This window comes from Macaca mulatta, chromosome 4 (genome assembly GCF_049350105.2).
Source record: "Macaca mulatta isolate MMU2019108-1 chromosome 4, T2T-MMU8v2.0, whole genome shotgun sequence".
Lineage (NCBI taxonomy): Eukaryota > Metazoa > Chordata > Mammalia > Primates > Cercopithecidae > Macaca > Macaca mulatta.
The window spans coordinates 135,555,115-135,582,311 of record NC_133409.1 but is presented as its reverse complement, the minus strand read 5'-3'; the positions used below and the strand labels follow the sequence as shown (position 1 = coordinate 135,582,311).

The window sequence follows — 27,197 nt, the reverse complement described above, 5'->3', positions numbered from 1 at the left end:
CCGTCTCAAAAAAAAAAAAAAAAAAAATACAAAAAACTAGCCGGGCGAGGTGGCGGGTGCCTGTAGTCCCAGCTACTCGGGAGGCTGAGGCAGGAGAATGGCGTGAACCCGGAAGGCGGAGCTTGCAGTGAGCTGAGATCCGGCCACTGCACTCCAGCCTGGGCGGCAGAGTGAGACTCCGTCTCAAAAAAAAAAAAAAAAAAAAAGAAGGGAGGGTGGGATGGAGAGGTCACTAAGGAGTGAGGTCTGGGGAATAAAACAGGGGTTTGCTTTGTGTAGGAGAGTTGGGCTTTTAAAATAATTTTGATTTTAGGTTTGAGGGTACATGTGCAGGTTTCTTATATAGGTAAACTCATGTGCAGGGATTTGTTGTATAGATTATTTCATCACCCAGCTTTTAACCCTAGCACCCAGCAGTTATTATTATTATTTTTTAATGCAGCTGACAGTCTTCCAATCCTCCAGTCCTCCCTCCTCCTCTTTTTTCCCCCTCACCGCCTCCTTGCCTTTTTCTCCCTCTTGGAGAGTATACAGATCCTCTTGCACATAGTAAGGGGTGACTCTGGATTTATGTCACCTGAAAATATAGATTAGAAATCTATTGGGTACCTAAAATCAGTAAATGTGATTTTCCTAACATCCAAAAAAAAAAAAATGATTAATCTTTTTTGAAAAGAGTAGAATGAGTCCCTGGAGATTAGTTATGTCTTGTTGCCTCATTTAGAGAGCTCGCAGAAACCTCTTGAAAATGAAGAAAGGAAAAACAGAAGGAGGTCCACACAGGGAAGCTGTGGAGCTGAGGACACATGTGTAAAATATAAGCTATTCCAGCCTTCTTTAACACACAAGGCTTGTGCTATCATTCCAAGCAACTTGTAAGCTTACCGTGCTGAGAGACCCTTCAAAAATTCAACATAAACATCAATATTCTACATTACCTTCCAAATATTGCTTTAACAGAGAAAAATGATATACTATTTGGGTTTGTTGTTTCTTACAAAACTTTTACCTCTTTTGTAATTGTAGACGTTTATTATTATACATGTTGTGTGAGATAAAATATCTATGGGAAAGATAATAAGTCAAATTATAGAAAATTCAAGGAAGAGAGGATGACAGCAGATGAAAGATCTTGATGGTAGCTGTGAAGTTAAATGTCTTTTTGCTCACTGTAGTCCCCGCAAATTCTTTATAGATTCTCTCCATTGGGTGCAGGTTTCTAGAATATTAATTCTTTCCAAATGTAGATCATTTGGGAACTTTTGTCTCAACAATGTGAAACAATTTTTTAAAAAACTATTTTCCCACAGTTTTCTTTTAGTTTTGAAAGAAAAGATTATAAAGTTGATTTTTATTGGTAAAAGATACACAAGGGTTATGTAGATCAATTGTTTTTCCTGTGCCAATTGTGTACTCTTTTGTTATAGCAGTTTTATAATCAGCTATAATATCTTACTAAAATCTGGCCTTAATTAGGGTGAATCTGGCCTTACTAATTTACATTTCATGTATATGAAGAGATGGGGTCTCACTCTGTTGCCCAGGCTGGAGTGCAGTGGCGCTATCATAAATCACTGCAGCCTCGAACTCCTGGGTTCAAGCGATCCTCCCACCTCAGCATCAAGTAGCTGGGACTGCAGATGCACGCCACCACACCCGGCTAAACTTTTTTTTAAGTTTCATAGAGACAATCTCACCATGTTGCCCAGGCTGGTCTCAAACTCCTGACCTCAAGCCATCCTCCCATCTCAGCCTCCCAAAGTGCTGGGATTACAGGTGTGAGCCACTGCACCTGATCACATTTCTAATAATTGTTGTTTATAATCACAGTTATTTTTCTATATAGTTTTAAATCATTTAGCTAACTACACCCCCCCCCACCAAAAATAGAATTCTCATTACAATTATATGTACAGTCATCTGAAAAGTGTTAGTATTTTCAGATTACATCTTCCCATCCAGGAATGTGATGTGCCTTTTTCTTTATGTAGATTGTTTTAAACATATATATTTTTAAAAAATCATATAGTTTCCTCCATATAGGTCCTGCCCCAGTCTGATTTCCTTATGCAAGAGAAATACCAGTTAAATGAATAGGAAGGAGAGATGTAACATGAGAAGGAAGGCTTAAATAGCAGCTTAAAGCATCTGTGGTGAATACAGGCTGGGGAAAGAAGATAAAAAGCCTAGAGATTGTCCATGGACTCTGGGAATATGAGCACTGGGGCCTTAGGGATTGTAGCAGTAGCCTGGCAAACCACATGTCTTTCTACTCTCCTCCTCCAGCCACCAGCTTCTTCCAAGCATCTCAGTCATTTCTGGCCTTCAGCTCTAGTTCTCACTTTTATAAGGATGGATATGGCCTTTGGCATGAAAAGGATTTAGGATAAGATTTTATTATCAAAGACACATATTCCTATTGAAAAATTACAAGCAATAACCTTTTGGAGGTAGATCCTGCTCAGCTGCTTCCGTCTGACATTTATAACAATAGGCAAAGTCTGAAAAAGGCAGTGATAACAATGGATTGAGAAAGATATGAAGGACTGACTGCAACGTTTCTGAGAACAGGTTATTACATCCAATGGAAGATAAGGAGAATTGACAGGCTGACCCTCCCAACTCTTTCTTCCGTCAATATATGCACATATTAAATGTCCCATATCCCACTCCATCATGTCAAAAGAAGTTCAATGCCACTATACCAAGTCAACCACCTAGGACTCTCTTCTGAAAAACAATATTTGGTGTTATTTTAAGAAGTGCTTCTCTCATATTTTAAAAAAGAGATTATCATCTTCTCTAATTACTAGAAGACAAAAATGGAGCATGCCTCATAATCATGATTTTTTTTCAAGGAAAAAAGGATACAGTCCAATACATGATAAATAAAAGGGAGAGAATATTGCCTAAAGAAGATAACAGTGGGTAGATAATAATATGTAAAATAAATTTTGATCTAGAAATACCCTTATGTATAAAGTTAGTGTACTGAGTCTGAGTCCAAATTTTTGGTTTATGTTCCCTGGAGAGATGTCAGCCTGACTTTAAGAGTTTTTACCTTAGTATTTCCAAAAGAAGAAGAAGAAAAAAAAAACACTATCCAAATGCTTGAAAAATTCACCAACAGAAAGCTCTGAAGAAAGAATTGTGTCTAAATGAAAAAATGTAGAGAATAAATAAAGCAGATCAACAGTGCTGCCCTGGAATATGATAGTGAAAGATTTAAAATGAGAGGCACCAGAGTAGAACCTGTCTCCAAGCTTATAAATATGAACAGGGATATCAAATAATCTACAGATATCAGAGGCATCTCTTTCAGCCACTGAAGCTAAGCAATAAAAAAGGAGAGAGTGACTTCACACAAAAGCTCTTGAGCTAGGGTATTACAAGACCCACTTCGGGTATTAAAGGTAGAAAACAGTGGAAGAAATAAAGCTTCCTGAGAAATCTCTCCTGGGCCAGGTATTAGACATGCAAGTCTCACCCTAGTCATTATGGCTAGGTTACTGGACTGGAAAATCACAAGTTATGAGTTCCAAAATGACATCATCCTGATCTTCAAGACCAAGGGAATAAGAAGATAGCCAAATTATATGTTTGGGGTACAAGGAATAGTTTCAAATGAACTTCCTTGCATTTATAAATACTTTCTTAAGTAATCTATATGTGGTCTTCAAGGTTGACAAATGAGAAGTAGTTTGTAAGAAACTCCTCCATAATCTACTATTCCTGGGTCCATTCTTGGATTTTAAAAACTAGCCTAGCAAAGGTAAATGAGGTTATGTGAGAAATTTCCTGCATGATAAGCTATAGCCTCCAAAATCTCTGTGTTAGGTTCATAGTGTCAGGCTACTAGTGGGAATGGAGATAATTTTTAAAAACAAAATAACCTCCTTCTGTTCATAATTCCACTGGAGTGTCCTTGGCTCTGTTCCTTGATCTCTTTCTTCATTATTTTGGGCAATGCATCGCGCAAGAGGCCAAGAATCTGTCACAGACACAACTTTGGCCATCAGCCATTGGGCCCTGGCAGGTTGGAGTTGGGTAGTGAGAGTGAGCTTAAGTTAACTGAAGGGACTCAGATCTACAATACGCCATGATGGAAGCCTCCAAGAAGGTTGTTATTGGTTGGCAAGATGGTACTGAGACACATCCAAGTGAAGGGAAGCTGCATACAAGTTATAATATGGGTTTCATGACAATGACAATATATAAGATTTCAAGAATACAAATGCTTAAATGCAATAAAGTAAAACTAATCAACTAATTAAAATAAAGCAGACAATACGGAGTTTATCTAGAATATCACTGTGGAATCTGAGTCTCATTTTTCACTTTAGACACTTTCCTCATCAGCGAGTAATGTGTAGCCACCTGAGTCAATGTCACCAGGTAACAGACCCTGGACATCCCACAGTGTTGGTATATCCCTAGTCAGGATTGCTGCTAAATCAAAACACAATGGTACCAAAAACCACTGTTGATTGACTCTGAGTAAGGTTTCTTTTTCATCAACAATCACACAATTAGTGAGTGACAAGATTTAAATTCATGAATCCAACTGCTAACCCTCTAATCCAATGAAAATTCTGTATGTGCCTTTTATGATGCATAAATCATGACTTTTATTTAAGATAGGAATCATTTCTATGCAGGTGCATTTCTATTAATTAATCTGGTCCCTTGTAAATTAACAGAAAATGCTTATTAATTTATCGCTTAGATAAAGGCAAAGTAAAACTGATCAGCAAAAACAAAATAAAATAAAAAGGGTGCATGGGTATGCTATCCTATGTTAAAAAGCATAGGTGGAAAGGTCAAATGCAACTAGTGAAAAAAATTCAGGCACATTTTTATTTGTTTGCTTTTTTTAAAGAAAGAATGAGCCTCTGTTGATGGGCAGATTCTCATGTGGGAGTCCTGAATTAGAAATGAAAATTACTTTATAAAACAGCCTACACAGGAGCTAAACATTAATGCCTTTGACTGCTTTAGGTCAGTTACCCTTAAGTGTGAGTACTTACACTGTCAATTAATCTTTTATGATCTGGTATTACTTTAGTAGTTATTTTGAAAAAAACAAAACACAAAGAAGCAAAAAAAAAAAAAACCACATCTAAATATGTACTCTAAATATTTAAATAAAATTATATTTTAATAAAATAGAAGAGTAAACCATAATGGTAGGCTGATGAAATCCTCCTTAAACAAATTAAAACATAAGTATTTAAATAAAATTGAATCTGTGACACTATATAGCTTAATGTCAAAGCAAAAAGATAGATAACTTTATTCTTCAGCTCTGTGGATACAACAATATTCACCATATTGAGAATACATAAAACCCTACAGGAGGAAGAAATATCTCAGTGGTGATGGAAGCCATTACATCTTCTCCTCTTTATACATCCTCTCTAAATATGGTAAATAAAGTTATGGCAAAAAACCACAATTACTTTTGCACCAGCCAAGTAATTTGATTTACCATATTTAGAGAGGACATATAAAGAGGAGAGGTGTCATGGAAGTGTATCCCTAGTCCTTCCTAGTTTCCATCACACAAGAACCTGCTAGGTTCATGGCTTTCACACTTCCCTTTTCACCTGACTTTCTGCTTCCTACAGATGTTTCCAATGCAAAAAGTGCACTGCCCATTGATCACAGCAGAAAATCTGGATAGATGTGTCTTTTCTTCTTCATCTTACCCCTTATACCACCATAGAAGAGTATGCTCATTTTCTCCTTTGGTTCCATTCACTTTTCCTGATAGCTGACTTTGTCACTTCTACTTTATTCTCCATATTGGACATTCTGTAAAATATACACTTTCTATATTTTATCAGCAAGATCTGTTAGAGGGAAGCAGCAGAACCTAAATCCAGCTGATTTAGTAAAATAATGATAATTTATTAAAAGTATATTAAGTAGTTTACATAACTTTTAGGAGGGCTGGACAACCAGGCTTGAAGGGTGCATAGCCAGGAATCTTGCTCTAAATCAGGCCGCAGACCTGGTCTGGCAAGTATGACACTGACACTGATGTCAAGTGCACTGTGGCCACTGGCACAGGATACTGAATGACACTGTGCCCCCAGAAACGTCATCCTGCAAAACCTGCAGTTGCTTCCAGGAAAAATTTTTTAGTCTCCATTTTTTTATTTCGGTAACTCTTGATTCGAAGTCTGGGGTTGGTAGATCTGACTGGCAAAGTCTTATTTTCATGGTAATATCCTAGTTTCAAGGGAAGCAAGGAAAACAAAAATCTAGCATTTTTCTGCACCACTATGGTAGGCAAGTTTCTGTTGAAACACAGAGATCAGATTTTGTGTAGCCAAAAATGGATACGTATCAATATGTGTGTTTGTAAATAATATATACATGAGTATAAAATATACTCTTATTATATCATTATAAACATATTTTTATAAATATAAATACATTTTATAACTATAACTATATATCTTTGTATAAATATAATATATATTTATATATGCATATGTCTGTGTGTATATATACAAATACACTCCTTGCCTATTCTCAGGCTAGTGACCCCTTGCTTAAAGACTCCATAAAAGCAGACTAAGTACAATGATATCTCCCCACCTTTCTCATGATACTTCAAACTTGTCTAAAGCATTGACAGTTTTTTAAAACAGTGCAATCATTAACTAGAACACCTGTGTGCTGGTGTCATATTTTCTGAACGGTAGTCATATTTTCTGAATCAAAACCAAATGCTCATCCTCTTTTTTAATTTAAAAATCCACACATTGATAGTTCAATCAAATTTTGCTTTGAATAATGTGACAAAAGCTTTTTCCTGAATCTCTTCTTCCAACCTAATATTAACCATTTTTTAGAAATATGCTCACATTCTTCTCTGGAATTAAAAAAAAAAAAAAGGACAAACATCTTCCAACAGAAATGCCATCATGATGGTGATCTCAAAGGGTTTTGTGAGCCCACAGTGAGGTCACATCTGCTGTCTCTGACCCCAGTCAGCTCTTCCTCTAGATATTTGCTTGTCTAACTCTTAACACCTTAAAGTCCTTGCTCAAATCTCACTTTGCCAATTAGGGCTTACACTGATTCTATTTAATACTATAATACCACCTTCCCACCTTCCCCCATCCCTGGCATTCATGATTTTCTCTAGCCTTTCCCTCCCTCTCCGCTCCCTCCCTCTTTTCCTCTTCTGTCTTTTTTTCTTTTTCCTTCCTTCCTTCCTTCCTTCCTTCCTTCCTTCCTTCCTTCCTTCCTTCCATCCATCCTTCCTTCCTTCCTTCCTTCCTTCCTTTCTTCCTTCCTTCCTTCCTTCCTTCCTTTCTCTTTATCCTTCCTTCCCTCCCTCCCTCTTTCCCTTCCCTTCCCTTCCCTTCCCTTCCTTTTCCTTCCTTCGTTTCTTTGTCTTGCTCTGTTGCCCAGACTGGAGTGCAGTGGCGCAAACTTAGCTCACTGCAACTTTGAATTCCTGGGCTCAGGTCCATCCTCCCACCTCAGCCTCCTGAGTAGCTAGAACCACAGGTGCATGCCACCATACCCAGCTAAGAATTTTTTTTTAAGAGATGGAGTCTCACTATATTACCCAGGATGGCCTTGAATTCCTGACCTCAAGCAATCCCAAAGCTCTGGGATTATAGGCATGGGCCATCATGCCCAGCCTCTGTTATCTTTTAACATATATTTATCACCTTTTAATATTTTTACTTTTAGAGTTTACTTATGCATTGCATTTATTGTTAATTGCCTGTCTCCTCTACCAGAATGTAAGCACCAAGAAAAAAGTAATATTTACTTTGTTCATATATCCCAAATTCCTAAAGCAGTTCCTGGCATATAATGGGAGCTCAACAAATATTTGCTGAATTAATAAATGAATGGGTGTGATTGGGGTAAAATAAACAAGGAGAAAAAGGCAGAGATGAGGTCGCTGAGTTAGACAGGAATCAGATGACAGTCTCTGAGGCCATTTGAAGGCTTTAGATTTCATTCTGAGTGAGCTATGAGGCCACTGGATGTGTGCACTGAGTATCAGAATCTGACGCATCGAGAGAAAAGAGCCAGTGGAGAAAGAGAAGTTGAACCCACCAAGAGATTGGCGATTGATTAATGGAACAAAACATTAGAGGTAATTAGGCGGGTTGGGATCTACATGTCCAGGTGGCCTTGGTCAGAAGAAGGTATAGGTACACAACAAGTAAAGATGATTGTCTACATAAACCTCTGGTTAAAGTGCCCTGGTTAAGTGGCCCTTCATATCTCTGGGTAATTTTATTGTCTTGGCAGACACATCATATTGTTTTGGAAAACAACTGGGTTATAAATATGGTAGTCATATTTTCTGAATCAAAAATGAGGCGAATGGCTTAGAAAATGTTTTTCTCTAATCTATAAGTTTACTTATGTGTAAAGTTTTATAAATATATTAGAATTAAATCATATTCAGTGTTATAAATGTTAACATATAGCAGAAAGGAAATGCAGAGTGTTTTTAGTGGGTATTCCAAAGTCTTCCTTGGTTAGATTGTGATTCTGCATGCAAAGGTGGGTCAAACCTACCATCATGGCCACGGGTATCAGGCTTAGGGGTATGAATGTTACTCCAGGAACATTTTCTGAGTATACATGTAGCATACATCCAGAGCTATCCTTTAGGAAGATTAATGTGGAAGCAACTTGGAGCAGAATAAAGCTGGAAATTGGATTGAAGCATCATAATTCAGGGATTCCAAGTACAATTTTGAAACAAGGAGATTTGCTGATTTGTATTGTCAACTTTCATGCCAAACAAACTAGACTCAAATCACGCCCCACCATTTGCTAGCTGTATGGTCTTAGGTAAGTTATCTAATTGGGGTTTCACTTTCCTCATGCATAAAATAGGGCAAATAATGATGCTTAGGAGGGATGATTCAAGGATTAAATAAGTCAACAAGGAAAGCACTTAAAATAGGGCCTGCTACTTAATTAGTACTGAGTATTAACTATTACTGTTTCTATTACTCCTATCTTATAGGGCAATATTAGACATACATAGTCTCAGGCTATATTTCTGCTGCATTTTGGCACCGTCAGAAGTGTGGCCAATTCATATGAAAGTAATTTATTTGTGGCTGTAAACATTTAAGAAAACGATCTTATTTCAAGAAACAATACTAATATTTGGAAGTAGAAAAACTCAAAGTTATAAGTTACTAATTTCATGATATGGGAGGATTATAAAATTTCATATAACTGATACAGTTGTATCAGCTTTGGTCATAGCTAAGATTTACAAAGCAATTACGATTTGCCAGGTACTGTGCTATCTATCTAATTTACATTTGCTATATCCTTCTAATAACTTCACGAGATGAGGATTATTATTAACCATCTTCCCAAAGAGGAAAAAGTCTTAAAGAACTTGGTAACTTGAGTAAAGATACACCATTAATAAGTGTCTCCACCTGGATTTCAATTCAGGCAGTCTGACTCTAGGGTCCACACTACATTATGAGGTTATGACAGGCAATTGAAATAATGTGTAGTAACTTATCAACCAAAATTTAAAACCAAATGACTAATTTCTAGGAACTATACCCCAAAATTTGAAAACAAAGCAAAATTATTCTTTATTAGATCATCAATGATTTGGTAATATATGTTTTACCCAAAACCAAGGGACAAAATAAAACCATAGGCAAAAAAAAAAGAAAAAAGAAAAAAAAAATGCTTTACAGAGATCAAAACTCTAGAGAAAAGTTAACATTATTTACCATTCACATGGATTACTGGGGCTGAAATTACTCAGTGTCTCAAAGTACTGATAAGATATTGGCTGGCACTAGGTGTGTTATACATTTTTTAAAATTTTCTGTATATTATGATTTGTGTGGGTGTGTAAATTTTTTATAATATTTCTTAAATGTATAATATCTTTAAAAGAAACAGAAAACCTTCCTGGCTGGGGACAGACTGCTCCTCTCCCTCTTCGGACAAGCTAGTTCTTCCAGTTGGCACAAAATTCAGCCTGGAGCATGCCTCTGACATGCAAATTAACCAATCTAGAACTATACCTCCTCTATCTGGCCCAGATAACCCAAGAAGCAATATTCCTCTGCCTTAGTCATATCAGGTCCAGATACCAGGCCACCAGAGACCACTCTACAGTTTAGAGCCCCTGGGGATTATTCAAATTAGCTAATGCTAACCTGTTGACTTGTCCCTTCTCTGCCTTTCCTGTGGGAAACCCTAATAAAGGATCTAGCTCCTTTTGTGGCCCCCAACTGACTGACCATCATACAATAGGGTTCTGCTAACTCAAAATTAAGTGCAGAAAACTGTCAAAAAGTCCTTATATAAAACATTCATTTCATATAAAATGTCAAATGGGATGGTTGATAAAGCTGCAAATAGAGGCTAGACCAAGACACTTATCTCTTAAAACTAGCCATATATTCTTACATTTGTTCATTAAACTCATTCAGAAAATAGTTGCTGAATAATTTTTAAGTTCTAAGCAACTAGGTACTACAAAGACCAACTATGTTTAGTTTCTGTTGTTGGAGAGATTGCATTCTGGTGGGGTAAATACATAAATACACAAATAAAAAAATATTTTTAAAAGTTAGTCACAAGAACAGAAAACCAAACACCGCATGTTCTCACTCATAGGTGTGAATTGAACAATGAGAACACTCGGACACAGGGTGGGGAACACCAAACACTGGGGCCTGTTGTGGGGTGAGGGGAGTGGGGAGGGATAGCATTAGGAGATATACCCAATGTAAATGATGAGTTAATGGGTGCAGCACACCAACATGGCACATGTATCCCGATGTAACAAACCTGCATGCTGGGCACATGTACCCTAGAACTTAAAGTATAATAATAAAAAAAAAAGTTAATGATTCTCTAACTTGTCGTACTTTTAAGGAAATATAGAGTGAGACAAGTCAGAGAATCACCCAGGGCAGAGTTGGGGAAAGTGACTTTAGGTGGGGTAAGACTAAAATATCTATCTGAAGAGGTGACATTCAAGCTGACTGAAAGATTAGTAAGGGAAAGAGTTCCCGGCACAGGAGTCTTACTGAATTTATCAGCAGGTACATGTCTCCAAAGAAACAATGTAAATATTCCTTTTTCTCTCCTAATATCTTCTAGATACTTCCAAACCTGCTTTCAATTTTTATAAAAAGCATGGACCATACTTTACTCATCTTCATAGCTCTGGTACTTCACACAATGCCTTCACATGGTGAACACTCAAAAAATATGTTTGAGGGCCTAGTAAAATAATGGATAAATTAAGGGTTAATCCACATAAGCCTGGGAGGTTTTCTAAAGAAATTTTAAAACTTATAGTTCAGGGTGATGTCAGCAAAAATGGCAGAGCAAGGAACTCCTAAAGTTCCCTCCTTAAAAGCAGTAAGAAATTTGGTAAAAAAATTCTAAGAACCAAGTTTTTTAGAATTCTACAGATTAACCACAGTTTTGCAGCAATTCAAAAATGTCTATTCAAGAAAAAAACAGTTGAATCTTGATAAGAACATCAAACTTAATGTCATTTTAACCTGCCCTATTCTCATCCCCCTCTCTACATCTGCATAGAAGACTTAAAAGCCAGCAGTCTGCATTCACAGTGAAAACCAACACCCCAGCACTCACTAGATAGGGCAGAACAAGGTTGGAACTTCTTCTAAACCTCATTAGTAGAGTATTCCCATTATTCAACAAGTTTGGCAGTTTCCTAGACCTTACTTGCAAGACTGTCTTTATTTGACCTGAGTTGGAGTTCACTCAGTATGAAAAGGCTTTCCTCCAGGGTTGTTGGTTTAAAATCTTTAAAGACAACTGTTTAACTTTGCAACTGTCTGAGTCAGTAGAACACTGTTGGACAAACAATAGGCAAACCAACAGGATGAAAATGCAAGGCTAGGGAATGAGTTGTTCACAGTGGCTTTGCAGAGGTCCAATGCATTCCCAGGAATCTAGAAGGGCATCCATTTGCCCAGGGCTATACTTATGCTCAGGAAAGACATGAGAGGCCACACGCTCTCACGTACACCCATCCTTGAGGCTCTGCACAGGTAGAAAGTGAAAGCTAAGGCAGAGTTGTCAACTGCTTGGCTGAGTGTTGAAGGCATGCCCCAACATGCACACGTAGCCCCTTAGCAAAGAATGGGAGACTTCTAAATTACTGATGTAAAGAAAAATCTATCTAGTTGATACCTGATCACTAAACAATGAAGCAGAGACTTCTGTGGCCATATGTGACAAAGAATGCAAACATTACAGAATTAGTTAAGAAAAGTCACTAAACAATCAGACAAATAACAAAAACGATAAACAGCAACAACAACAAACTCTGAGGAAAGGGAAGAATCTAATTTCCAAAGTTGTTACATTCTATTATGTAAAATGTCCAGTTTTCAACAAAGAATTACAAGGCATACAATAAGAAACCTGAAATAAGATATGAAAAAGAAAATACAGTGTTGAATGTGTATCCCTTTCACACAATCATGAAGTCAAAAAATTAAGAGTTGAACCACTATAAGTAGAAGACTGTCTAAACAGATTATTCACAGAGCAAAAAAGGAATCAACAGAAAGGGTCCCTGAAAAAACTCAGTTGCTGGACTTAATAAAGACTTTAAATCAGATATTTTCATGATGTTCAAAGAACTAAAGAAATCATTTCTAAAGAACTAAATAGAGAATATCAATAGAGAAATTGTAAAGATTCGAACAAAATTAAATTAAATACAAAAATCACTAGGAAAAATAAAATCAAGTTAAAATAAACAGAATTAAAAAGTTAGTTCTTTGCAAACAAAATTGACAAATATGTAGCCACAATGACCAAGAAAGTAAAACAGGACCCAAATTAAAATTAGGAATGAAATACTTGGTTTTCTAGTGCTCTTACAGAATAAAACGGATTGTGGGGAATAGTATGAAAAATTTTACACCAACAAATTAGATAATCTGGATGAAATGGACATATTCCTAAAAAGACATAAACTATAAAACTGACTCAAGAAGAAATAGATAATCTAAATAGGCCAGTAACAAGTAGAAAGACTGAATTAATCAAAAAACTTCTCAAAAAGAAAATCTTAGGACCAGATCACTTCATTGGTGAATTCTACCATATGTTTAAAGAAGAAATAACATCAATCTTTCATAAACTCTTCCAAAAATTAGAAGAAGAAGAAATACTTCCAAATTCACTCTCTAAAGCTAGAATTATCTTGATACCAAAACCAGACAAAGTTATTTTAAGAAAATTATAAGTCAATATTCCTTATTAACATAGATTATTCAAAAAATACTTCAAAATTCTTCACAGAAAATACTAGCAAACTGAATCCAGCAACATGTAAAGAAAATTATACATCAAGATAAGCAGGATTTATTCCAGAAATGCATGGATGCTTCAAGACCTGAAAATCAGTTAATGTAAAACATTATAATATAAAACAGTACACTAGGTGAAAGAAGCCAGACACAAAGGACCACATATCGTATGTTTCCATTTATATGAACTGTCCACAAAAGGCAAATGTGTCAGGACAATAAGTAAATTAGTGGTCATCAGAAGCTAGAAATAGGAAATCGAAAGTGACTCCTAATGGGTATGGGGTTTCTTTTGAAGGTGATAAAAATGTTCTGGGACTAGATAGTGTTGATGGTTGGCATCTTATAAATATACTAAAAGATACTAACTTTTACACTTTGAAAGGGTGAATTATATATAATTATATATATGTAATTTTATTTATAAGTTGATGCATATTACATGCACACAAACTTATAGCTCAAGATGACAATCTGAGAACACACTTCTACCTTCCTCTGTCCCAATGTCCCATTAAAAAAAAAAATGAAGCCAGATATGCTGGCACACACCTGTGGTCCTAGCTACACAGGAGGCTGTGGCAGGAGGATCACTTGAGCCCAGGAGCTCGAGGCTGTAGTGAGCTATGATCATTCCACTGCACTCCAGGTGACAAAGTGAGACCCTGTCTCTAAAAATTAAATTGAATTAAAAGTGTGCGATTGGAATATAAAAACACAGTTGGAAAACAAGAAAAGAAAGAAGCAGATAACGAAGACTTAGGAAGATAATAAAGACTTAGGCAGATAATACAGACTTAGATAGAAGGTGTACAACATTAGTTAGAGGAAGTAGAATCATGAAAAGCACCACCCAAAATAATTGGGGCTAAGCAAGCATCTTCACAAAGGAGCCCTAAAGAAGTTTTCATTTTAAAGTAAACAAATAGAGAACACAAGAGTAGGCTGAAAGGCAGCTATCAAGGTCGTTCAAGAACCAACTGCCTTTAGAAAAGTGGTATGAGTCTGATCCTTTCCTTTCCCAAGTATTCAATAGTAGTTTTTACCCTGAGATGTGTTTTATTACAAAATTGGGCAAAGTTCCTAGAAGTGAGTATTGAGGCCACAGAGATACAACACTGGAAATTCACAAAAGACATCCCCAAGAAGGAAATGGTGATCTTGCAGTAGACATGAGCATAGAATGGAAAAACTGCTGTACTGAGTCAGATTCTTGTCCCATGCCTGTGATGATTAATTGTAAGTGTAACTTGACTGGATCAGGGGGTGCCCAGATATTTGGCTAAACATTATTTCTGGGTGTGTCTGTGAGGGTATTACTGGTTGATATTAGCATTTCAATCAGTAGACTGGGTAGGGCAGACTGCCTTCCCATACATGGATAGGTAAATTTACTTAGGGTTCTCCAGAGAAACAAAACTCAACAGATGAGATGATGGTTAATTCTATATGTCAACTTGACTGGCCATGGGGTATACAGATTAACCATTATTCTGGGTGTGCCTGTGAGGGTGTTTCTGGATGACAGATGAGTATTTGAATTCGTGGGCTCAGTAAAGTAGGCTGCCCTGCCTAATGTAAGTGTGCATCATCCAATCCACTGAGCGCCTGCATCAACAGCACAACATGGGACTTCTCAGCCTCCATAGTCAGCTCAACCAATTTTTTATAATAAATGTCTTTTGAGCATTCTCTATCTATGTATCTATTTACATCCTATTGGTTCCATTTCTCTGGAGAATCCTGACTAATACAATGTACTTTAATGTTCTTTCCTTGACAGAATCCTTTGTATGAACACATGGGTATCTTCCTTGATATCAGCCTCCAAAGATCTATGGACTCCTCTCACAACATTTAAATTCCTGAGCTGCTACTAGATCTTATGTATAGATTGATTGAATATCTTCTGTATAAGTATGGCTAACAAAAAAAAAGTTTGATGTATTTTATAAATAGTTTTCAAGTCTGCAGTAGTATCTTATAGACTGAAAGCATTGATATAATGTAGCTGTTACACTGGCAGTACTATTCAAAGGAGTATTTTTTATGTCAGAAGAGAACAATGGGTTTTTTAAATAATCAGGAACATAGAAAAAGAAAAAAGGTTTTATCTTTCTCCACTAGAACTGGATTCAAGAGTTCCAGAATCAAGCCTTGTAGAAATTTAGATTAATGTTACACTTCTGTTGTGGCCTTTGGGTCAGTGAGGATCCCCACATTATCCCCATCATCCCCTCTCTACCCTTTTATTTCCTAAATACCACAAATTTGGAGGACCCTAAGTCAGGAAAAGACTCTAGTAAGGAAATGATAAAGGAGACTATGTGACAATCAAGAGTGCATTGCCTTTTTCCATTTGTAGACATGTGGGCATGTGCCTTTCTATTCGCTTTGTAGATGCAAGCTGCATAAAAGCCAGTTGTCTTCTCTTATATTCATTAGTGTCTTTCCAGAATCTAACCTGCTAGCATTGTTGGCATTCAATGATACTAATGCTCACCATTTCTATAAGGTCTAGAATCTGCAGATGCATACTCAAGGCTCAGACAATATTACTTAGATATTCATGCTTGCCAAACCAGTTTGCTTTTTGGTTTAACTCAATAACAAGAAATCCAAAAAAAAAAAAAAAACTTTAAATAAAATATTTTCAGTAATCATGGAAGGGAGAGGGAAAACCACTAACTGGCCTCACACCTTTTGCCCTAATATTATATTGTTTTCTTCCAAGCAAACCCTATCATTTCTTTCTTTTTGTATCAGGATACATAACATGACATATTAAGAAGTTTAAAAAAATCAGCTCCCCAGATAGGTCAAATTATGCTGAATAAACAAGTAGTTGAGTACTCTCTATTCAAGCTTATTTTTGCTTTTTAAAACTGACATCTGAACTAAAGAGTTCAAGGCAACAATCCCTATCTGCAGTTCCTAAATCCTCAAATTTCTAACAACTGTAAGGGGTTTTTTGGTTTTTTGTTTACTTGTTCTTTGTTTGTTGTCTTTTAATAATTCTTTGGTAGCAAGCCTTACCTGACCTCTACACTCCCATTAGGGCTCTTATGTAATATATGGAATATACCCGTATTACTTTTATAAAATCTGAAAAATCCCGAACTTGAAAACTGCGGACATTCATTCAATTGAGGTGAGGAGCCAAGAGATTAGAAGAACAAACAGGTGTATATATATTTAAGTAAGGAAATTAGGCAAATCACAATCTCTATAGCACTGATTTCATCATCTGGAAAATGAAGGTGTTGCACAAAAATGCTTGAAGTAATTAAATTCTAGGATTCTACCTGATCAATTTATATCCTGATATATAACAAATTATGTTGAATTTTGTATTATGTTGAATTTTTATAAAATTATAAGTATTTAGCGTTGCCAATAGTGTGTGACAAACATGCATTATTAGCTGTGTCTTTCTATATAATTTAATTCAGGTTTAGTACCTGCTGTGCCAAACACAGAAGAGATGCCTTCCATAACAGCCTTGTGGATATCAGGATGAGAAAGGACGTATGCAAGTGTCCAAAATGCAACCTTAAAAAGAAAAACATATGTCAAAAATATAAACTTATTTGAAGGTGAACAAAGGCATAGTTAGTATTAGCCATACACATTTTTTTAAAAAAGGATGATGTTTAAATTAACCTTAAGAGCACATTAGTAGAAAGCATATTTTGAAAACAACTAGATATTATGAATAAGAGATATGTAATCTATCTCCAAGAAGCCAGATTTAGATTTAAATTTTTATTCTGTCACTATAATTTCACTATATAATTTAAATAGATCAAACATCTATCTTCACTAAAAAATGAGAAAAGTTGTTATTTTTACTAATGAGTAACATAAAATATTATAAAATTTCAGAAGCAACTAGTTATGACATTTAAGAATATTAATCCAAAATGAAAACATTTCTTAAAATTTAATTTCCTTAGAATACAAGTGAATTAGCAAATTTTATATTCTGCAAGTGAAACATAGTAGTTTTAAATAAGCCCAGGAAAACATAGCAGGAAACCATTCCATAAACTAAAGTATGAGAGTACTCAATGTCAAAAACAGAATCCTTTTTTGGCTCTGAATTAGTAAATAAAAGAAAAAAAAATTTAAGAGTCCTTTCATGCTTGAATGCTCTATAGTATATTTGCACATTTTCTCTCTTGGCCACTCAAACTAATTTCATATCTTTCCTCATTATGGTATTACAAGATAAAATCATACTGTTTTACATCTTAAAAATTAACTTCCTCCTCAGGTAGATAGTTTTGCTTCTATTCTTAGGTTACGTAATAAAGAAATCCTGTATAAAATCATCCAAAGAAGTTTGGGTTTCACTTTCATTTTTTTCTAAATACATTTATTATGAAAGAGATTTCATCTAGGAAAATTGGTCCTGAAATGAATCAGGCAATACTTTGACTAAACTTAGTCTGTCTCTTTTGTGAGGGAACATTATGTACCTTTAAGTAATACCAATACTCCCCTCTGTGGTCAAAAGAGGAAGAGCAATTGTCTGAAAAGAAGTGCTCAAATAAGCCAAATTCAATACTGTTCATTATTTTTCCCTTTGTAACTTCAAATTGATAGTGCAAGGCTAAATATGGTACTGTTTACATAAACAAGGTGAATAGGGGAAACAAGGGTCCTCAATTCAGAGACCCTCTTTCAGGAGTATTATACAGATTAAGAAAGATTTATCCTAGAGATTATCTAGTTCATTTTTACAGATGATAAAACAGATGCTCAGAGAACTATCTTGCCAGATAAAAGTGCTGAATTATTGAATTCAGTTAATAACTACTCCATACTCACTTCATCTTACTTGAAGAGTCAGAGTTCATGTTGGGGATAAAAATAGTGACAATACATAGTGTATTAGTCGGCTTTCACACTGCTTTATAAAGAATTCCCTGAGACTGGGTAATTTGTAAACAAAAGAGGTTTAACTGACTCACAGTTCTGCATGGCTGGGGAGGTCTCAGGAAACTTACAATCATGGCAGAAGGCAAATGGGAAGCAAGGCACATCTTACATGATGGCAGAAGAAGCGGGTGGGGAAAACGGTCAAACACTTTTAAAGAATAAGATATTGTGAGAACTCACTCACTAGCACAAGGACAACATGGGGAAAACTGCCCCCATTATCCAATCACCTCCCACCAGGTCCCTCCGTTTACATGTGGGGATTACAATTCAAGATGAAATGTAGGTGGGTACACAGAGCCAAGCCATATCACTTAGATTTTCAGTCACGCGAAAGAGATGTTCATAGTTGTATGTGCCTAAATATAGTTTTAGAGATTCAATAAAATTGGATACTACTTTTTAAATGACAAACACAAGGAATTTAGCTAAACTACAAATGGCTGTTACTTTTTTTTTTTTTGAGACGTAGTCTGGCTCTTTCGCCCAGGCTGGAGCGCAGTGGTGCGATCTCGGCTCACTGCAAGCTCCCCTTTCCGGGTTCACGCCATTCTCCTGCCTCAGCCTCCCGAGTAGCTGGGACTATAGGTGCCCGCCACCATGCCCAGCTAAGTTTTTGTATTTTTAGTAGAGATGGGGTTTCACCGTGTTATCCAGGATGATCTCCATATCCTGACCTTGTGATCTGCCTGCCTCAGCCTCCCAAAGTGCTGGGATTACAGGCGTGAGCCACTTTTTTTTAATGTCTCTTTTTTCCTTAACAGATTTCTGTTTTTATTTTTTTTTTCTATTTTTAAGAAAGCCAGAGTATTTTTAAAAGATAAAAAAGGCATATAAAAGAAAGTAAAGTGTTAATAAAAGTTTATATGTATTACTACATCAATAAGCAAGAATAAGTGACCTTGAGGTCTTTGTGCACCCACATTTGAGAAAGGGGTTGAAAACTGCTCCCAACAGTACCTATTAGTATTTTGTGAAACAGTTCAAGTCCATGGTCAGAGATGGGCAAGAAGAAAAAGGGCCACTCAGCTCACTGAACTGCAGAAGCAGCCACCACAATGCCATTCCATTGTTTTGAAGAGGTAAGAACAAATGAGAGAAAGGGCAAGGAGGAAAGCTCTGTATCTTTGCTGTGTCAAAGAGAAGATGAATTCAGTGTGTTCTTTGGTACTGATTTATCTATTCAAAAAAAGATTTTGATGGAGTCTTTATAACATGCCAGAGTCTTCTACCAATCATGGTAAACACAAATATGTATGAGATAATTCCTGTCCAAAGTATTTTCACATTTAGTTGGGCATATGAATACATATTGGAGAAAAATGAACAAAATGTACAAGACAGTGAGAGAGCAAACACATGTTACAAAAAATAAATGCTGTGGGAGTTGAGAGTGGGATGGAGTAGCAATTGCTACTGAAAGTATTTAAAAAGAATGTAAAAGATGTAGCAGATAAAAAAGGTAAAACGTCAGCTTTGTGATTGGTTTGGAGAAATCTAAAAAAATCATTTAGTAGTCAGAAATTTCTTGGCACTTAGAAATGGTTTTCCCATAAAAATAATTTCATAAATTATAGTTAATATCTTGGGTCATAATGGAGCCTCCTAGTGACCCAGTGCCTAGCCCAACTGAAGCCTGAGTTCTGAGTCCTATGGACCTTGAGGCAGAGTACAAAGTAGGAGAGAGGAGATATAGATATAATCTGGGCTCCAGAAAAAGACAGGCCCTACCACCTATACCTCTGGCAGGGCTTCTGGTACTCTCAGCAGCAATAAAGGTCACCAAACTAGGCCAGCAGTGGATACTCCCACTCTGGGGCCTTTGAGCCATCAAATATTTGGAAGCCTATGCTCATTATCAATGGGCCATTGAAAGTAATGATTGACTGAAACCAGGGAGATAATTTTTGTTAGGGAAGAAAACTAGCATTTATTGAAGACCTACGCTGAACCAGGTGCTATTAGCCACAATCTATTTCTTACCAAAATAATCTTTATAACAACCCTTTAAGGTAGGTATAGCATTAATCCCATTTTACAGATAAGGGCACTGAGACTTGGGCAGGTTAAACAGTTGGCCTACTGTTACGCAGTGCTGGGAATTGGCTTTGGACCTGACTCTAAAGCCTCTCCAGGGTCTCTGCCTGCTCACCAGGCTGCCTCTTGGAGGTGCCAACAAGAGCCAGTGAGATGGAATCTTCTCTAATCATCAGACACTTTCTTTCTGAAATGAATGATTTAAATCCTTTCAGACCAGTGCCAAGAACAAATTCCAAAGAACTGACTTAGCCTGTGTCAGATCAATGAGGCTTTTTGTGTCTTTCTTCTGGGGGATGTTTCTAATGAGATATTGAAAAATAATTCTTTGATAGGAGTGCCTGTTTTGTTGCTACTTTGGGAATTGTTTTGATGTTTGCTTTTCAATTTTTGCTATAGCTTAATCAGTTTCCAAGAATATTATTTAAGGAAAAACCAGAGAATAATATTATAGGTACATAAAGAAGGGGAAGGGTTTAGACTCCTTTTACTTGACCATATCAGATGAAACGTATATTCCACTGGCTAACATACATTTGAGAAAAGAGGTCAGAATTTCTATCTCTTCTCTTTATGCAGTAAATTTTTCAACAAGTTAAGGGAAACCAGAATATCAGGACTGAGAAAGCCTTTAACAACCTGGGTCTTTATAAAAGTAAGGCTAAATAAATAATACTTAAAACATCTTCCTCATTTCTATCTGTTAGAAGAAAAAGGAAGAAAAATGCCCACACATATCGTTAGGGATAGGTTAAATCCTCCTGTTCAGTAGAAAACAAATATATTTTAAAAGTTACCCTTTAATTTCAGATAATACAAGTAGCATCTTAGGCTAACGTGAGAACCTCCTGGCCCAGGAAAGGGGTGTGCACTGAACGTGACGTGGCAGATAAATCTCATGGCTCTAATCTAATTCAAGACAGATTTTAAAAGAAACAGTTTTTAAGCCGGGCCCGGTAGCTCACACATATAATCCCAGCTGCTCAGGAGGCTGAGGCAGGAGAATTGCTTGAACCCGTGAGGCGGAGGTTGCAGTGAGCCTAGATCACGCCATTGCACTCCAGCCTGGACGACAGAATGAGACACCGTCTCAAAAAAAAAAAAAAAAGAAAAGAAAAAAAGAAAAGAAAAAAATAAACAGTTTTTTACGTCTCTGCTCTCTTTAGAAGTATTGAAAGTTCCAATTTCACCAGCACCATTCATGCGGAAACTTGTAGGACCATAATGCTAAGCAATGCAAACAGGAATGGCACACAGAAGGAGAATGGGTACAAATGGAGAGAAAGAGCTAATATTCATTGGTACCAGCTAGGCTTATTAAATCCTCATAACAACTCTGTAGAGAAATGAGAATTACCATTTATTGAGCACCCAAGTTCTAGGACCACAGTAGGGGGTTCACGTACATTATCCCCTTTTTTTACCCTTAGTAGGTAAAATAGTACATTATCCCTTATTAGGAAATGGAGGCACAGAGAATTTAAATTACCACCATGACAGTCTACAGCTATGACTTGGGATGTCTGGATCCAAGCCCGAGTTACCTGAAACTATCCATTTACTTATTCTTTCCAATAAAAGCATGTGGCCAATCCCTGTTCATCTTTTCAATAGCAATACTGAGCACATTGGCAGACATACAAAAAGTGCTCCATAAACAGACTGTTGTCTACAACTGGCCCCAAAGGGCAAGCTTACCCCTCATCCTGTGACACTACCTTTCAGAGGACAGAATTTGCTTGGGATCTGTTTTGTCTCCTTTGTAACCTAATCCGATTTCATCAGGCACTCAGTTTTGGTTTTTATCGCACAACCAAATCCACTGTAGTTTTTTTTCTTTTCCATGAGTGAAGAGTGGAAAAAAGAATGGAAAAAAGAAATGAAGGAAAAAAGACGAAAGGTCAGTAGAGAGCAGTGTAACTCACGCTTTACTAATATACTTACAGGAACGGCATTAGACAGAGAAGCCCAAAGCAGTAAGAGCCCATAATTGGGTGAGTTTTCCTTACTTGTTTCCGTCTCTACAATATCCAGCGTAGCTTGCAATAATGTCTGTAAAGAAATAAACACTGTCAAACCATGGCTATGTGACAGATATTGATGTTAAAAAACAAGAGATCATGCATTTTTCTTTAATATGAAAGATATCATTTCTGCCATTCCCAGGTTTTGCGGTTTGAGGCATGCGAAGGGTTTTACGTCCTTACTGTAGTATAGTAATTAGGAGTAGGGATTCTGGAGCTTGACCACCTCGTTGCATTTGTTCAAATCCTGGTTCAGCTATTTAAGAGCTGGATGACCTTGAACAAGCTACTTTAATCCCTCTGTGCCTCTGTGTCCTCATCCATAAAATGTTCATAATATGGTACCTACCTCATAGGATTGTTGTGAGAATTAAATGAGTTAGTACCTAAAAAGTGCTTAAAACAAAATCTTTCAGAGGGTACAATGCACTTTGGATCTCTACTTTACCAAACTGAATTGGCAAATTGTGTGTTATCATCTCTGCCCTCCACACTGCCCTGGAATCCCTGTCTTATAGGCCTCTGCTCTTAGGAAAATGCAAGCAATAGAGAAACACAGATCTCTGGAGCATTCAGAAAACTCCACCCCCATTCACCATACAGACTCTCAGCCCATACACCATGGGAGAGAGAACTGTCAAGTCAGAATATTATAAATACCACAATACTCTAAAACCATGCAGAGAACTGACATTTGACTTGAACAGTGACAGCCCAGGGCAGGGCCCCATCTAAGGTTACCTACTATGGTTGCTCCTAAGTCACCAAACAAATCCCATTAAAGTATTTTCTTCCTAGGGAGGTTTCCCCAGATTTGTCTTTGCCAGTGATGGCTCCCTATCATGGGGAAGAATTCAGATACTGTAACATTTTCATTAAGTTACTCATATACTTTTAATCTTAAATAACTTATATCTAGGTGATAGAAATAATGGAAGCTAATATTAACTCACTGCTTGCTAAGGGCAAGTATCATTTTAAGTGTATTGCAAGTATTTAACCCATGTAAATCCTCACTATAACTCCAAGATGCAGATACTACTATCTTTTTTTATTTTTAAGAAAAGATGTTTACTTCAGAATAGAACATGGCAATGGGAATATGCATGCAATAGTAAACTATGTGTGTATTCAGAGAGTTAAAGGAGAACAATGATTTTTAAAGGAAAAAATGAGAAGGATTACATAATTGTCGTGCAATCATTATCCTTGTCTACAAAGATCAATAACAATATTGGACAGGCCAGTTGCTAAACAGGTGTTCCTGTAGAAGTATTTTTGTGTAGGCTGTGATGGCCTTTGTGCAGGTTTGTCATTTTTGTAGAGTTTTCTTTTTTTTAAATCACATATTCAAGCATGAGAACCCTTTCTTCATGACCTTCCCTGGCTCTATTTGTCAGTTGTTGTTTTTTTTTTTTTCTTAGGTTCAGGGGTACAGTTCAGGTTTATTCTATAGGTAAAATCATGTCACAGGAGTTTGTTATACGGATTATTTCATCACCCAGGTACTAAGCCTAGTATGCAATAGTTGTTTTTATCTGTTCCTCTCCCCCCTCCCAATCTCTACCCTCAAATAAGGTCCAGTGTCTGTGGTTCCCCACAGATACTATTATCTCCATCATTATGCATATGAGGAAATTGAAGCACAGTAAAGTTAGGGAATTTTGCCAGGGACATATAACTTGAAGGTGGTTGAGTTAGGATCCCAACCCTGTGAGTCTAGACCCGACTCCAAAGCCCACACTTTAAGCCACCAGGCTATATTGGCCCCATTAGAGAACAAATCACAACTCTCATGTATTAGGGATTTGGAGAACTACATTGTACCACAGCATAGTAGCTTTGCTTCAGACACTATGACACAGAAAAGAAAGTTTTCGGTCACTAGCATATACAGTACATGATAAAACAGAGACTGATGCTATTATTTACTAAAGTTTGTAATTTTTCAAGGGATTAACTACTCTAATCCCTAGCTTTCTGGGTTTAACATCCTCAGTTTTCCTGGTATTAAAGTTGTGAAAATAAATAATAGATTACTTGTGAAATGTGTAACACTATGCTTGGCACAAGGTAAGCACCCCAAAAATGTTAGCCAATGTCTTATTACTCTTTTTGTAATAATGGATTAGCAGAATTAATAGTTTAGATATGAATTTCATTTACTGCTTGTCTTTATCACACTTACAATGTAAGTTGTCACAGGACAAAGTTTATACCTCATGAAAATCCTATAGATATATTTCATTATTTTGATATGTTATTCTGTGACACAGTCATAATTTTAAATGAAAAACACTAGTTTAAGATATATCTAAAATAACATGGAAGAAATCACAACATTTTCTGTTAATGATGGAATGAAATGTGTATATATTTTTTACAAATGAGACTCAACTTCTACCCAGTCTTCTGCTTCACTAGGCCACTGAAATCTATTTATGCAGTTGAAGACAACAAAACCTTTTAAATTTCTTCTTAGCCCACAATTTTTTTTTTTTTTTTTTTTTTGAGACGGAGTCTCACTCTGTCGCCCAGGCTGGAGTGCAGTGGCCGGATCTCAGCTCACTGCAAGTTCCGCCTCCCGGGTTTACGCCATTCTCCTGCCTCAGCCTCCCAAGTAGCTGGGACTACAGGCGGCCACCACCACGCCTGGCTAGTTTTTTGTATTTTTTAGTAGAGACGGGGTTTCACCGTGTTAGCCAGGATGGTCTCGATCTCCTGACCTCGTGATCCGCCTGTCTCGGCCTCCCAAAGTGCTGGGATTACAGGCTTGACACGAGCTCGGCCGTGCACGGTGGCTCACGCCTGTAATCCCAGCACTTTGGGAGGCCGAGGCAGGTGGGTCATGAAGTCAGGAGTTTGACACCAGCCTGACCAATATGGTGAAACTTTGTATCTACTAAAAATATAAAAATTAGCCGGGTGTGGTGGCACATGCCTGTAGTTCCAGCTACTCATGAGGCTGAGGCAGGAGAATTGCTTGAACCTGGGAGGTGGAGGTTGCAGTGAGCCGAGATCGCACCACTGCACTCCAGCCTGGGCGACAGAGCAAGACTCCATCACACACACACACACAAAAGCCACACAAAACACACACACACACAAGCTCAGTGTGAACACTGCTAGAGGAAAACAGAGCTGCAATACATCAAAAAATAAAGTTAAACTGTTCATGGATGTTCAAGTTGAATTGTCTCCTAAAGTTTTAAACACTGGATTAGCTTCAGCAGAATTGAAACTTTGTTTTTATTCAAATAATGATATGGTTTGGCTATGAAGTCACTGAAATCTCATCTTGAATTCCCACATGTTGTGGTAGGGATTCAGTGGGAGGTAACCGAATCATGGGAGCAGGTCCTTCTAGTGCTGTTCTCATGACGGTCAGTAAGTCCCACAAGATCTGACTGTTTTGCAAAGGGAAGTTTCCCCACACAAGCGCTCTCTCGTTTTGCCTGCCACCATCCACGTAAGATGTGACTTGCTCCTCCTTGCCTTCCACCATGATTGTGAGGCCTCCCCAGCCATGTGGAACCATTAAACCCCTTTTTTTATTGCCCAGTCTCAGGCATGTCTTTATCACCAGCATGAAAAAGGACTAATATAAAAAGGGAGTTAAGAGTACCTATGATTAAAAATACCTCATTTCTTCAGAGTAAGAAAAACAAATGCTATTCTAGAGGTATTGTTGGTAGGAAATTTTACTTTTTTTTTTTTTTTTTTTTTGAGATGGAGTTTCACTCCGTTGCCCAGGCTAGAGTGCAGTGGCACAATCTCAGCTCACCATAACCCCTGCCTCCCGGGTTCAAGCGATTCTCCTGCCTCAGCCTCCTGAGTAGCTGGAATTACAGGTGCGCACCACCATGCCAGGGTAATTTTTGTATTTTTAGTAGAGATGAGGTTTCACCATGTTGGCTAGGCTGGTCTTGAACTCCTGACCTCAGGTGATTCAACCGCCTTGGCCTCCCAAAGTGCTGGGATTACAGGCGTGAGTCACAGCACCCAGCCTTGGTAGGGAATTTTAACTGGGAATTTAAAAACTCTGTTTGCTAGGCCCAGAGATTACAGATCTATTTGGGTACATCTTTTATATACACATGCTTTTGCCCCTAAGTCCTGGAAAATAATGCAAAGAACATGTGTGTTTGTTGGGTTGTTTATAAAACAAAAATATTAGCTGAAACACAGTTTGTCAATGAAGGGCCTTCCAGTATGGCTTCCTATTGCCTTTACTCAGGAAGGAGATACCTAAACATTCATATAGTCTTTTTTCCTAAGGCCATCTTCCTTTCTAGTTTTAAGCAAAGCTGTTTGTGATAATACTTGCTGTTTAACTAAAAACAAACAAAAACTTTTGATGCCATCTTTAAATATAAAAATATTTGAAGATATTTTTTAAATGAGGATAACAATGATAAGCTCCTATCCAGTCCTCTGTTCTCAGCACTTTACAAAAACTAAATCATTTAATTCCCACAACTTTATGAGGTAGGTGAGGACACTGAGGCCAAGAGACTAGGTACTGTGCCCAAGGTTACACAACCGGTGACTGGATTTGAGCCTAAGCAGTCCAGACCAAATGAAACCCAGTCTCTGTGGGCAGACCCTGGCCTCAGACAGTTTTCAAAAGCTCCCGGAGGTGATTCTAATGAGGAGGCAGAGGTGAGAACCATTCATTAGCAAGCATCTGAACCAAAGGTAAGGCTTGTTAAAGCAGATTGTCTACCTCAGAGGTTTTTGTTTGTTTGTTTGTTTTTCAGACAGGGTCTCGCTCTGTCACCCAGGCTGGAGTGCAGGAGCACAATCAGGGCTTGCTGCAGCCTTGACTGCCTGGGCTCAAGTGTGATCC

General features: G+C 37.3%; 1 protein-coding gene across 3 annotated transcripts in view; it reads right to left on the bottom strand.

Moving 5' to 3' along the window:
• The window catches only part of CYP39A1 (cytochrome P450 family 39 subfamily A member 1), a 105,591-nt gene that overhangs the window by 62,393 nt on the left and 16,001 nt on the right, over positions 1 to 27,197 (bottom strand). For all 3 annotated transcript variants that reach the window (XM_001102611.5, XM_077998605.1, NM_001194870.3), the window contains 2 exon segments: positions 22,269 to 22,376; positions 16,805 to 16,895 (listed from right to left, as the gene is read on the bottom strand). In XM_001102611.5, the coding sequence (XP_001102611.3) occupies positions 16,805 to 16,895; positions 22,269 to 22,376 (199 nt within the window).